Raw genomic sequence first — 14,024 nt, forward strand, 5'->3', positions numbered from 1 at the left:
TTTCTAGCTGAAATCACACTTTTCTGTGGCAGCTTCCACATGATAATTGGCAGTGGTTGGCCACAGGAGGAAGACTAAAACCCAGCTAATATGTCCCATGTGGGACTCTTCATTGGCAGCTTTACTTGGGAGCTCTATGTTGTAATGGGAAAGTCTGTAAATATGGCATCAAGGTTCTGGCCTTGTTCTGTCCCTATCTGCTTCACTTCACCTGTGTCACATGGGCACTTCTTACTTGTAATGTCTGCTGGCTAAAAAACGCTCATCTGCAACCCATCACAACTACATGGTCAAGGTGGGGGAAAAGGGGTTAAGCACTGTAAGCCTTGTGAGAATAATTTCTGAGAATTATCATATGTGAAGCGAAGCAAAAAATTGAAACCATTTCACAGCCACGCTTAAAACATATAAATTCCTTCAAGTCATTCTCAAGTTTACAACACTCACTTCTCACTATAAAACTTTAACCAAAAATAAAACAATGAGATGAGAGAAAGCCATATTATGTGAAAAATTTGTCCTATTATCCAACTTCATTCCCATAAAATTAAATTCCTTTCATTAGTAGTTCCATTTTCTATTGTTAAAAACAAATCAAAGGAAAAAGTACAAATTACTCCAGAAAGTACAGGTTAACAGATGATCAATTGATTAGATCAATTAGTATAAGAAAGTTTGAGGATGTGTCTAGCTTTTACATTTAATGTGACACCCTAAGAGAAAAGGTTATAAGAATCTTATCCGAAATCCCCCTACAAATACTCTATTTTTATTCTAATTTTGATTTTATTGTAAAGGTGATGTACAGAAGGGTTACAGTTATATACGTCACATAATGAGTACACTTCTTTTTGAACAGTGTCACCTCTTCCCTCATTTTCTCCCAGTTTTTCCTCCCAAATCCTCTCCCCACAGTTGTATAGTTCATTTCCAACATGGTGTCTACTGAGTATCACTGCTGAATTAGTTCTCCCTTTGTCCCACCATTTCCGTGCTTCCCCTTCCTCTCCCCATGAAAAGAGCACAGAAATCTCTGCACATTCAGCATGCAAGTTCCTAACAAACAACTCTTTTTACTTTGTTTCCCCCCTACCAGGGTTTGAACCCAGGGCTTTGTACATACTCAGTTTGCTTACTTGTTTGGCACTCTACTACTTGAACTACAAATGCCTCCAGTACTTCAAGGAAACTGTTTACAGGACGTTGAAAGACTAATTACCAAGTCTTCTGAGAAGATAGCAACAGCCAACCCAGTTCAATTAAGGTCTATCAAATGGGGTATTCCTACCATCAATGTTTCCGAGCTTATACTGTAGTCAAATAAGGTCATTAGCCCAGAACCAGTTGCAAGAGGAGTTCACTCATGTCCTACTAAATAAACTGACCCAATTTGAAATGGCTACTGATTTTACAAGTTCATCCAAGAAACTGTCCATCCAGAAGCATGATTCAGTTATAATTATAAACTAGACCACAGGAGCCCAGTATTCAGCAAACAGCCAAAATCCATCACTGTTCTACCTATGGAAATCAGCTCCATTTCTCACTAAAAATGGAAGAAGCCTGTATGAAAGGAGTTTCCTCATTTAAAAAATGCAAGCAGCCTTTGCAGGAGAATAAGCTACACGGTCCTTACAAAGAGCATCCCCTAAACTACTTCCATTCTTCTTTTCCAAACTTGATCGTTTCTATCTGTAACTATGGCAATCCAAATGAGAGACTTTCTAAAACATGATTTTCACATGATATATCTGAAAGAAAAGATTGATGGCTAATATACAACCGGTTCCACTCCCACCCACTTCTCCAATGCCACACCACCAGGCACAGCCTCGGCAGTGCGGAACTGGGTGGCCTCTGAGCTGGGATAGCATTGGTGGGGGCAGGGGGGATGTCGTAGGGAAAACACAGGCATCAATTAAAACTGAATGGAGAAAATGGTTTGTGTTGAAGCAGAGTAATGATAGAACCAAGACTAACCAGATGTTCTCACCTTTAATACCTCTCTTTGCCTGGTGAATTCTGCCTCATTCTTTACAAGACAACTTCACAGTTATGTCTGAGGAAGACCGTTCCATATTTTTCACATCTTTCTCACAGATCTTCACTTACAATGTCTTCAGGGTGACGCCACAGTTCCTCTGATTTCATAATCATCTACTGTTGTAATTGTCTTTTCTTTTGAAATAAAAATCACATACTATGGGTGACCAATTTTAGTTTTTAAAAAAGTTGTGTAATTTTTAATAAATCTCAATATATTTACAATAATCCTTGACAAATTATAATTACACATTTTATCATCCTCCAAGAGAAATTTCCTATCTGTTAGCAAACATGTGCCTGTCATCACACTTTCCAGGCCTACTCTATGTACTGACCTATTTGAGAGATTTATATAAACTGAATTATATGGTAATACTGTCTTTTTGTCAAGATACTCCTTTCATTTAGCTTTACATTTTTATGATGTATCTATGCCCTAACATGAAACAATACTTTCTATTTTTTATGACTAAATGGATTCCATTATGCTATTGTGTGTGTGTGTGTGTGTGTGTGTGTGTGTGTGTGTGTGTGTGCTGAACTTGGGGCCTAGTTGCTGTCCTTTAGTTCTTTTGCTTAGGGCTGGTGCTCTAGCACTTTAGCCACAGTTTCACTTCTAGCTTTTTGTAGGTTAACTGGAGATAAGAATCCCGTGGACTTTGCTGCCTGGGCTGGCCCTGAACCCTGATCCCGAGATCTCAGCCTCCTAAGGAGCTAGGGTTGTGGCATGAGCCACCAGCTTCTATTAAAGTTATATACAATGTTTTTATCCATTATGGCTTAGGGTTGTTTCCACTTTTTGCTACATGCCAATGAATAATGCTGTCATGAGCATTCATGTCTGGATAAATGGACCTAGGCTTTCATTTCCCATGCTCATATACTCAGAAGTAGAACCACTGGGCCATACATACTCAAACATATTTAACTTGTTGAACAATTACAAAATATTTATCCACTTTCCATTCCCACTTACAATATAATTTCTCCCATTTATCTAGCCCTACCTTTTTCAGAGCACAAACCAGGTCTTGTGTTCTGCTGTATTCCCAGAATATAGAATAATGCCTAACACAGTGTAGTTACTTATATTTGTACAAGATTCAGTAAGAGTCCCAAATAGCTTTTTCTTTACCTTATGCTTTCTTATAGCACTGCTCCTCATGAAAATATTCCTTTCTAGTATCTTTAACTTTCACCCTTCCTTTGAAGCTATTGTAAGTAATGCATGAATGGGCACTCTAACAATTGCTCCACCAGAGACTTGTGACCTAAGTTGTGATCTGCATTCTAGAGAAGTTCGTACTATAAGGTGTCTCATAGAGCAGACTAAATAGTCTGCGTCAGTGTTAGTAGATAGTCAGGTGCCCCAGCACATTTCCTAATGTTCTGAGCAAATATTCTTGGCTCTCGGACGCCCTCTGCTGGCCCTGCTGTCAACAACACTAAAAATGGGCTAGCAAGGAAGACAGCAAAGTGACTCCCACATGGGACAAGAGGCAACATATGGGGCGCATCCCAATACAAAGGCAGCCAGAGAAGCTCTGCAGATGAAAGGCCTTCCACTCCCAGAAACTCAGGATCAGCCTCCCAATGCTGGCACTTAAGTAGCCTGATGACTTCCAGCTCGGACCAGTGAAAAGGCCATGGCAGAGGAAATACCCACTTTGATCCTTTAACACAAAAGGGACACGTGACCCAGATGGAACTTGTACTTTAAATGAGGCCAACTCCTCTTGATATGAAAGAGTTTATATCTCTTGTAAAGTCACATGTGAGTAAACATAAATTCCTTGTAAAAGTCTCACAGAAATCTTTCCACTTCTGCTCTTGACTCCTTAGACTGGAGTACTGATCCTCACATGGAGGACTGCATACATACAGTCTGTGTCATTTCAATGACAACTAATGCAGACACAGGACCTCAGTCCTAACCCTGCAGAGCCTCCAGCCCAGTTCAACCAACAGCAGACTTGAATTCTATAAGTTTTTGAGCAGGGGACCCAGATGAGATACACTGTATGAAACTGTTTCAACCGTAATCCTTTATAGCAGCAATGGCGAATTATAATATTCCCAACGAGCAGTATCATAAATTCTAATATTCTAATGTTCTTAATATAAAATAATATTTATCTAAATGAACTACAGGAAATGGAACTACAGGAAATGGAAACAAGAGGATTTTTTTTCCTGTGTTGTCTTCATTTTTCTTTTCTTTTTGTCTTGTTTGTTCCTTTGTCTTTGGGAGGGTAAGGAGGGCACAGAAATGGAGGGACAAAGGATGAACAAATGCAGCAATGCTACTCGCTACATACTATGTTGAAAATGAACCATACCACGTGTGGGTGGGGACAGGAGGGGAAAACTGTGAGACAGCAAGGGAAGGAGTGAAACTGTCCAAAAAGAAATGGATTCATGATCTGATCTATGTTACTGTAGCTCCTCTGTATATCACCTATGCAGTAACAATTTTAAAATAAAAATCTCTAGACTGTCCACTTAAAATTGTACATTTCTGGGCTGGGGATATGGCCTAGTGGCAAGAGTGCTTGCCTTGTATACGTGAAGCCTTGGGTTCGATTCCCCAGCACCACATATATAGAAAATGGCCAGAAGTGGTGCTGTGACTCAAGTGGCAGAGTGCTAGCCTTGAGCAAAAAGAAGCCAGGGACAGTGCTCAGGCCCTGAGTCCAAGGCCCAGGACTGGCAGAAAAAAGAAAAGAAAAGAAAAGAAAAGAAAAGAAAGAGTCTCAAAAATTGTACATTTCCAGGACCTATTCATATCTCATTATTTTATAATGAATATATTGAAAATGTCTAATAAAAATCACCAACTATTTTACAGAACAACTTAATGTTAAATATATTTTAAATATTTAATATTTTAAAATAATTTCCTAGACAGGCACCAATGGCTCATGCCTGTAATCTTAGCTATGCAGCAGGCTGAAACCTGAGGGTAATAGTGCAAAGCCAGCCCAAAAGGGAAACTTGGTGAGTCTCTTAACTCCAGTTTAACACACAGACACACAGACACACACACACACACACACACACACACACACACACACACACGCTAAAAAAAAAATTTTTTTAAGCCAGAAATGGAAGTGTAGTACAAGTAGTAAGGCTCTAACTTTGAGGATAAACCTAAAGGACAGTGCTCAGGCCCTGATTTCAAGCCCCAATACACACACACACACACACACACACACACACACACACACACACTCAGAATTTCACAAAGCTAAATAAAAATAAAAACAGAGTGATTCAAAGTTATCATCCTACCCAACATTTACAAATTAATAATTTAATTAAATATATGATTCCTTTGTCACGTCTTACCAGTTTGATACGCTTCACTTCAGGAATACTTATTAAATACTTTAACATATTTTATTACCTGCATACTATATATAATCGCATATTAGTCACATTAACAAAAGCTAGTGATTGGTAATGTAGGTGAGTGAAATCAATGTTTAGAAAATTCGAGAACATAAATGATGCTGACGTTTACAGACCTCAAAAGTACAAAGATATCTAAGGCAAATGTCACTCATATTGTTAGTGTACAAATGCATAAAAAGCAGTAACAGTGAGTTACTTTTTAACAGAACTTTATTGGTACGATGATCATATTTTGGCATCTGCATTTCTTGAATTAGCACTCAAAGATGCATATGACTTTACTGCAAGTATATGATAGCTCTTCCAGTTCCTGATCTGCAGAGCACATGCTTTGGGTATTCCAAGTTTTACCTGCTCCCATCAGTGCTTCCCAATTATTGCAAACTGCAAAATGGACTTTCTTACAGACCCTAGAATATAAAAAAAAAATCAGGAATTGGAATATAGACACTTACTTTTTCTGAGTCCTTTCAGCCAGCCTTGCAATCTCTATAGCTGCCTTCCTTGCTTCAAAATCTTCCCTTTTCACGATCTCTCCAGTCCCTCGGTAGCCTAGCTCCACCAACTGGCGAGCCAGGCCTTCGTCCTGGAGATAATCAATTCATAAGCAATTGTGTAAGCTGACAAATTGAATGCATTGTTTTAAAATGATACAAGTTAATAGATATGAAAACTAGCTCTCCCACAATAAATTTAGACACATGTCTTTCTGTGTACCACAGATACAAGATGAAAGGAGAAATAACATCAACCACTAGTTTCTCTGAGGGATTGAAAGACAAAAGTCTACTATGTGTTTAATCAATTTATGAGAGCAGCAATAGACAATTAAAAGTATATCTTAAAACAATGAGTTAGAGACAATTGTGCCCACAGAAGAAAGACTTTGAAAATCAATTGCACAAAAAGAGAATTCAGCTGTTTTAAGGAAGTTCAATGCTTCCCACTTAGTTCCTTGAAGTCAAGTAACTGATGACACAAAACATTGTAACTTCAAATACAACTAAAGCAGAGCAGATGAATTGCTCACTTAATTGGAAAGATTTGTTTCCATATAATGTTGGTAGCAATAAAAACAAAAAAGTAGACGCCCAAGAAGATAATCACAACAAGCTTCAAGTTCAAAAATAAATCCCCACAGTAATTTAGGCTTTTTATATTTCAGTTAATTGTCCACTGAAATTGACAATGTCAATTGTTAAGTGCATAACATACTCAAAAAAAGTATTTGTTTTCTATGATTTGAAGGAATATCATGTTATATGAAGCTGCTAAAATACAAAATCATATGAAAACATTCATTGTAAAGGGCTACAGGGGGCTGGGAATATGGCCTAGTGACAAGAGTGCTTGCCTTGTATACATAAAGCCCTGGGTTCGATTCCCCAGCACCACATATGTAGAAAATGGCCAGAAGTGGCGTTGTGGCTCAAGTGGCAGAGTGCTAGCCTTGAGCAAAAGGAAGCCAAGGACAGTGCTCAGGCCCTGAGTTCAAGGCTCAAGACTGCCAAAAAAAAAAATAAGAAGGGTTTCAGCTATGTAAGTCAGATAGTGAGTGCACTTCTCTTTGAATAGTGTCATCCCCTCCCTTATTTTTTCCCAATTTTTCCAATCATTACCATCTTAATTAAAACACAAGAACAGCATATACCTTTTTATTATAGATCATTAATCAGTATTATCAATATTGAATGAAGGAACTGTCAAACAAATCAGGGTATTTAAGATGCTTAACAATCTTCCAATGCACAATGACTCTTTTAAAAATAAAAATATCCAACCAAAACCTAATATTTTAGATACTAAACCTACTACTTCCTTTGCTAAAAGTTAAGAACCTAAACTGAACTCCATTGTATTTACCTGGAGTAAATACACACATTTGCAAGGTTATTACAATGCAAAGTTACAGACCTTAGCATTACAAAAATGAAATGTATGGATGTGGGAAATACCACTTTAAGTAAAGTAAACCAGGCTCCCAAGGACAAAGGTGACATGCTTTCCAGCATATAGGAATGCTAGACTTAAAATATAAATTTATGTGTAAACACATATCACCAGATCATATGTGTGTACATGTATATGATACATGTCTACATAAACATATACACATGTACACACACAGAGTCAATACAATTAAAATATGGTATTTGCAGGTGTGAGATTCTATAGCAAAGATCTTTTTGAACACTAGGGACTAGTGGAAAGAGAGTGGACAGAGATGAGAAAGAAGGGTGAATATCGTTATAATAATCTATGTGCATGCATAGAAATGGAACAGGGAAACTAGAGGAGACGGGTTTGGGAAGAGGAAAAAGGAAGGAGGGGGAATAACAGAGGGGATGGTTACGATCAAAATGCACTGTTTCTACAAATGGACATCTGAAATAAAACAACCTTGTATAACTAATAGCACTAATAATAATTTTTAAGAATAACATTAATCCAAAAAACACTGAGATTCAATCATGGCTACTGAGAAATTGCCTCAAGTTTTAAGGACATCCCCACATATGAACTTCAACAGACCTACAGAGTAAGTTTATTGGTGGTAAACTAGGGGGGAGAGCAATTTTATATATTAACTTTATAATAGCAGTTTAGGAACCAAACTAATGATATTTATACACACATTATACACACACACACACACACACAGTTACAAGCCTGGGAGGCCAAAAGCTATAGGTCTTGTTTCTGAAGCACTCTTTTTAATAGATTCTCTACTGCTATACACTTTACTTAGTTTGACCGTAAAACTGAGCAAATGTCTCCACCTAGTGGAAGTAATCTTTAATAGGAAAACCAATGTAGACTTGGGAGTTAACTAGTGAGATGATATGTATATTTATTTTCATAAATATACTACTAAAATGGAAGTTATGGAAAGAATTCAGCTCTGCAAGACTGTATTACTCTTCAGTATGACTAGAAACGTCTTATGGTAAACACAATATTTTTATGTAATACAGATCATTAAGAAGTTACTGTACTTATTTTGCATACACAGTGAATTTTCTATTCCTAGGTACCTTATCTGGGCTATACAAAATCATTTGGATTATTCTGCAATCAGTAACTCTGTAATGTAACAAATAGTCAAACTCTTTCGACCAAAGAGGCAAACTGTCAATCTTGGGAGCTCATGGAATCACTAGTCATCTCTACACATAGTTAATATATTTCTTATATCTCTGGAACATGCTGGTGAAGAGCACAGCTATTTTAAATCATATGTATACATACATACAATATGCTTTAATTTCTACTGAATTTATTCAATTACATTGGTAAACAAAATTCAGGATTGAAGATCAAAAAGTCGGTGTTAATCGGAAAATAGAGGAGAGAAAGGAGCAAGGTAAAAGAGAATAGGGGAAATACTATCAAAAATTCAATGCATATCTTGCAGACTTAGAGAAAGGTGGGCCTGGAAGGATGTGTGCAAAGGTTGAAAGGGCTAACACTGATGGAGATGCATTGTATGGATGAATGGCATTGTTCAATGCCAAATCCTTGGTACAACTACATAAAGATAATATAAATAAATAAGTAAAATATTTATATGATAATACCCACATAGCTACTGAGCCTTTGTGGTCCTCTCCTGAGAATGTGAATGTCTAGAGTCCTGTATAATTTATCATTTTTTTGTCTTTTACCATCCAGTGTGTCTACTTGTATATTTATAGGCCCATTTTAGTAACAACAAATGAGGATAAGCCATGTAACCTATGTTTCTTTGGGTCTGGTTATTCTGCTTATCATTGATTCCAAGTCTTACCATTTCCTTATTAACTCTAACCCCTCCGTACATCACCTTTAAAATAAGTAAATAATAAACATTTGTATTAAAAAAAAAAACTACTATGCCAAGGAAAATTATTCCAGGAAGCTCCTGTTGTCAGGAAAGAGGAGGGATTAAAATAACTTACAAAATCTGGCATAACCTTTTTTCCCAACTCCCAAAATAATGCTTTTAAAGTCTAATGCCAATTAAAGTATAATGCCAATGCTGACATGTGACAGCCTCCTATTTCCAGTATCCAGAAGAAGTTTCTGTAAAGGAGGCAGATTTGCATCCAAAAATAAAATCAGAAGAGGTATAATGCCTCAGTGGTATAATGCCTGCCTCGCAAGCACAAGACCCCAATGCATCCGTTTTATGTTTCTGGACTAGGATTCAGAAATGTGAAATCTATGACCGTCAGAAAGGTAATAACTGGTCATTTGTCTCACAGCCAAAAAAATGCTACTAATTTCACTCTGTCTTTCCCCCTTTGAAAAAGTAATATTATAATCATTATAAAATGAAACTTTGAGACACCGGATCAACATATGACCCATATCACCCTTAGACTTACCATGGTCTTTTTCAAAGATACTTCCTGACATCCTGGTATACAGTGTTTCAATGCTTATTTTTTGCTTATGTAAGGGTAGAAGAAAGATCATGAATAAAAGTAAGATCATGCTATACAAAGTCCCTCGTGGCCTACTTCCTTAACACTTAAGGATGCATCTTGAGCGGGGTGCAAATACCTGGCATCGGTAATCCTCAAGAAGCTGAGGGTGAAGGATTTTGATTTGAAGTCAGCCCGGGCAAGAAAAAACAAAAACAAAAAACTGCGCGAGTCTCCACCTCCAAAATAAGTAGTAAAATGCTGTACTGGAGGCAAATATTTTTCCTAGGTAATTGTCTGCCTATAACTTAATATATGTCGCGTCCACCTCGGCCAGCAAGGAAGACACAACACCGGATTCTTCTCTCAGCAGTTTATTCAGGACCTTGTAAAATCTTCTCTCTCTCCCGGGGGCTTCCCGCTTGGCCTTAAGTGCAAACTGGGTAGCCAATCCCGGTAAGCTACGTGGGGATTACCGATAGGTCCAGGTACGCGGAAGCAAGCCAGAGTCCAAGCTTTAACCATATTAGGCATTGTTTATCACAGAGAGCACTCGCCGTCGGGAGGGCGGAGGGCAGAAGCCGGCGCCATTTCAGGGCGCAGCTGCTCGCAGCTCTCTACAGTTCCCCCCTTTTTATTTTCTGAGCGGCAGGCAAGAGTAGAGGTCAGATCTCTGTGAATGTTATTTGAGGGACATTGTACTGGCCTTCACTTAGGTGGCGCCTTCCCAAGGACTACCAGACCCGTCCGATGCCTTTTTTACAGAGGTGGGGCCTAGGGCATCAACCCACATGCAATCTAACATGCTCTTCTTGGGGCGAGCGCCGGGATGCGTCTCCCAAGTGCAGTGCGCTAGCCTCGCATCCTGCGCTATTTCTTAAGTGTGGCAAGCCACACATGGGGGGACTGTCAGGCCTCCATGGCAGTAAAGGCTTGGACAAGCATGGCTGTATTGCGACGCTGGAAGCTCCTAATTCGGCAAATGCACCACAGGCACACCAGGATGACCATGGCCAGAAGGCCTATAAGGGCCCCCAACGAGGCCTCTGACACATCCATAGGAAGGTAGAGGGCATCAAGTGTCCTGTTGCTACTAAATAGGCGAGGGAACATTTGAGCATCATGCCGAACTGGCATTGGTTTTGGGAATACCGACAGAATCCCCCATCTCAGTACTGTTTTTCCTTGTTGTACTAGGGCAAGCACTAGGAGGAGGGCTGACATCTGCTGTATCCCGTGTCCTCTCATCTTGGGCTTTTCTCACGAGGCGTTCAGGTACCCACACCGGATCCTGCTGGTCCTGCGGAAAAACACAAACAGAGCCTCGTGCCCATGTCAGCACGGGATCGGGCCCACGCCAGAGCCCTGTCAAAACATCCTTCCACTTGACTAATCCTTTTGTTGGGCTATGGGATTCATAATGCCTGTCTGCTGCGGACCTACCATTGGCATCCAAATTTAAAAAATTTATAGTAAATAAAGCTAGGGAAAGTCTTTCTTTTGGTGTACGGCCATGGCCAATTCCCCCTTTCTGTTTTTGTAAGCATGTTTTAATAGTGCGATGCGCACGCTCCACAATGCCTTGGCCTTGGGGATTGTAGGGCAGGCCATGCACAAGTTGTACCTCCATGGAGCTGCAAAAGGAGGGAAACTGCCGTCCTGTATAAGCAGGTCCATTATCAGTTTTGAGTTGTTGAGGCTTGCCCCAAGCTGCCCATGCCTCCAGGCAATGGGTGATAACATTACGAGCCTTTTCCCCAGTTAAAGGCGTGGCATGTATGACGCCTGAACAAGTGTCTACAGACACGTGGACATATTTCTGATGTCCAAATTCAGGAATGTGGGTCACATCCATTTGCCAGATCTTTAGTGGCAGTAGACCGCGGGGATTGACTCCGATGCTGGGTGGATGTTGATGAATGATGCACTGGGGGCAGTCTAAGACTACTTGACGTGCATCTGCTCGAGAGAGCTGGAATTTTTGTTGAAGGGTTTTTGCATTAACATGAAAGTTTTGGTGAAAGGTCCTGGCTCTGTTTAGGGCAGAGGCAAGAAACACCCAGTCTTGCCGGGTCCACTGATCTACTATATTGTTTCCCGCACTAAGGGGTCCTGGCAGGCCTGTATGGGCCCAAATATGTAAGGGGTAAAAGCCAGACCTCCTGTGCCATATTAGCTGCTGCAGTTGTTGAAAAAGTGGGCCCACCGGACTGGACATTTTGATAGGTCCCGCAACTTCCAAGTCCTTAAGTGCATTTACAACATAAGCAGAATCAGATATTAAATTAAATGGAAATTGACATGCTTCAAAAACTTTTATAACAATTTGTAACTCCACCATTTGAGGGGTATCGGGATAAAATTGATGCTGTACAGGTTGCTGGCCTTCAATCATATATACACCACATCCCGTTTTAGAGCCGTCCGTAAATACATTAGGGGCTCCCTTCAATGGGTGAGACAAAGTTACTTTTGGAAATACAACGGGGTGTTCCTTAAAAAAGCCTAATAACGGGTGTTTTGGAAAGTGATTGTCCATATCTCCTGGAAAGCTGCACAGTAAAATGGCCCATTCATCAATGGTAGCACATAAGGTCTTAACCTGGTGACTAGTATAGGGGGTTATGATGGAAGATGGAATAGTTCCAAAAAACTGTATGCATTGTTGGATGCCAGATAAAGCAATAGAAGCCACTGAAGTAGGATAATGTTCTATGGATTTCCCTGGGGACATTTTTGGGTGAATCCACAATAGTGGTCCTTCCTGCCATAGTAGCCCGGTGGGTTGTGTTACAGTCGGAAGGATGCACAGGAGAATATTTTTGCCTTCCTGAACCCTTTTTAAACATGCATGTTGAAGTCTCTCTTCAACCTTTTCCAAGGCCTCTCTAGCTTCCTCAGTCAACTGTCGAGGAGAATCTAAAGCAGTGTCTCCTTGTAAAATAGCATAGAGGGGTTTTAGCTCACAATTGGGCAATTGCAAATAAGTGCGTATCCAATTAATATCACCCAATAACTTTTGAAAATCATTTAAAGTTTTCAAGCCATCTTTTCGTATTTCTAATTTTTGCGGCAACACACTTGTATCTGTTATTTTGGCACCCAAATAATTAACTACCTGCTCCTGTTGTACCTTTTCAGGGGCTATAAATAAGCCCCTTTTTTGTAGTAAATTGACTAAATCCCCATATGCTGAATGTAACAAGCGTTCATCCTTTGCTGCTAACAAAACGTCGTCCATGTAATGTACACATCTCAGCTGAGGATATTTTTGTCTGAGCGGACTGATGGCCATATCCACGTACAATTGGCACATAGTGGGACTGTTAGCCATTCCTTGAGGCAGGACCACCCATTCATATCTCTTATCCGGCTCCTCATGGTTGTAAGAGGGAACAGTAAATGCAAACCGAACACTATCTTGGGAATACAATGGGATAGAAAAGAAGCAATCTTTTATGTCAATAGCAATAATAGACCAAGAGGCTGGCAATGAAGACAGCAAAGGCAAGCCCCTTTGCACCGGGCCCATGACTTGCATTTGATTATTAATGGCGCGTAAGTCATGCAGCAACCGCCATTTTCCCGATTTCTTTTTTATAACGAAGATGGGGGTATTCCAGGGGGACACCGATGGTCTGATGTGTCCCAATGAAAGTTGTTCCTGAACTAAAGCCTTGGCAGCAGTCAATTTTTCGGAGGAAAGTGGCCACTGAGGCACCCATACTGGGTCCTCCGTTATCCAGGATATGGGGATCCCTTCCTCAGTGGCCCCTAGGAAAAACCCAGGCCCTGTCTGTCTCTTTTCTGGTGCACTTTTATAGGTTCCCTAGTTCCTTGTAAATATCCTCCTAGGCCAAGACCAGGGCAATACCCCATTTGCATCATCATATTCCTAGAAGGGGGAGAATAATCATTGCTTAATGTAAATCCCATTTCTTTCATAAGGTCCCTCCCCCATAGTGAGACTGGGAGCTCTAGCACATAAGGTTGAAAGGTGCCTGAGTATCCATTTTTATCTTTCCACCGTAATTGTCTTGTACTCATGTCAGGGGTCCTTGCATAACCCAAACCCTGTAATGTCTGTGAAGAAGCTTGTACAGGCCATCCTGTTGGCCAGTCCTTTTTAGCAATTATACTTTTGTCTGCCCCTGT

The 14,024-nt window shown here is 40.0% G+C and overlaps 1 protein-coding gene across 1 annotated transcript in view; it reads right to left on the minus strand.

Moving 5' to 3' along the window:
* The window catches only part of Cfap299 (cilia and flagella associated protein 299), a 533,081-nt gene that overhangs the window by 511,321 nt on the left and 7,736 nt on the right, over positions 1 to 14,024 (minus strand). Inside the window, exon 2 of the mRNA XM_048364482.1 lies at positions 5,919 to 6,049. Within this exon, the coding sequence (XP_048220439.1) occupies positions 5,919 to 6,049 (131 nt within the window). The remainder of the gene's footprint in view (positions 1 to 5,918; positions 6,050 to 14,024) is intronic.

The sequence above is a fragment of the Perognathus longimembris genome, chromosome 16 (assembly GCF_023159225.1).
Source record: "Perognathus longimembris pacificus isolate PPM17 chromosome 16, ASM2315922v1, whole genome shotgun sequence".
Lineage (NCBI taxonomy): Eukaryota > Metazoa > Chordata > Mammalia > Rodentia > Heteromyidae > Perognathus > Perognathus longimembris.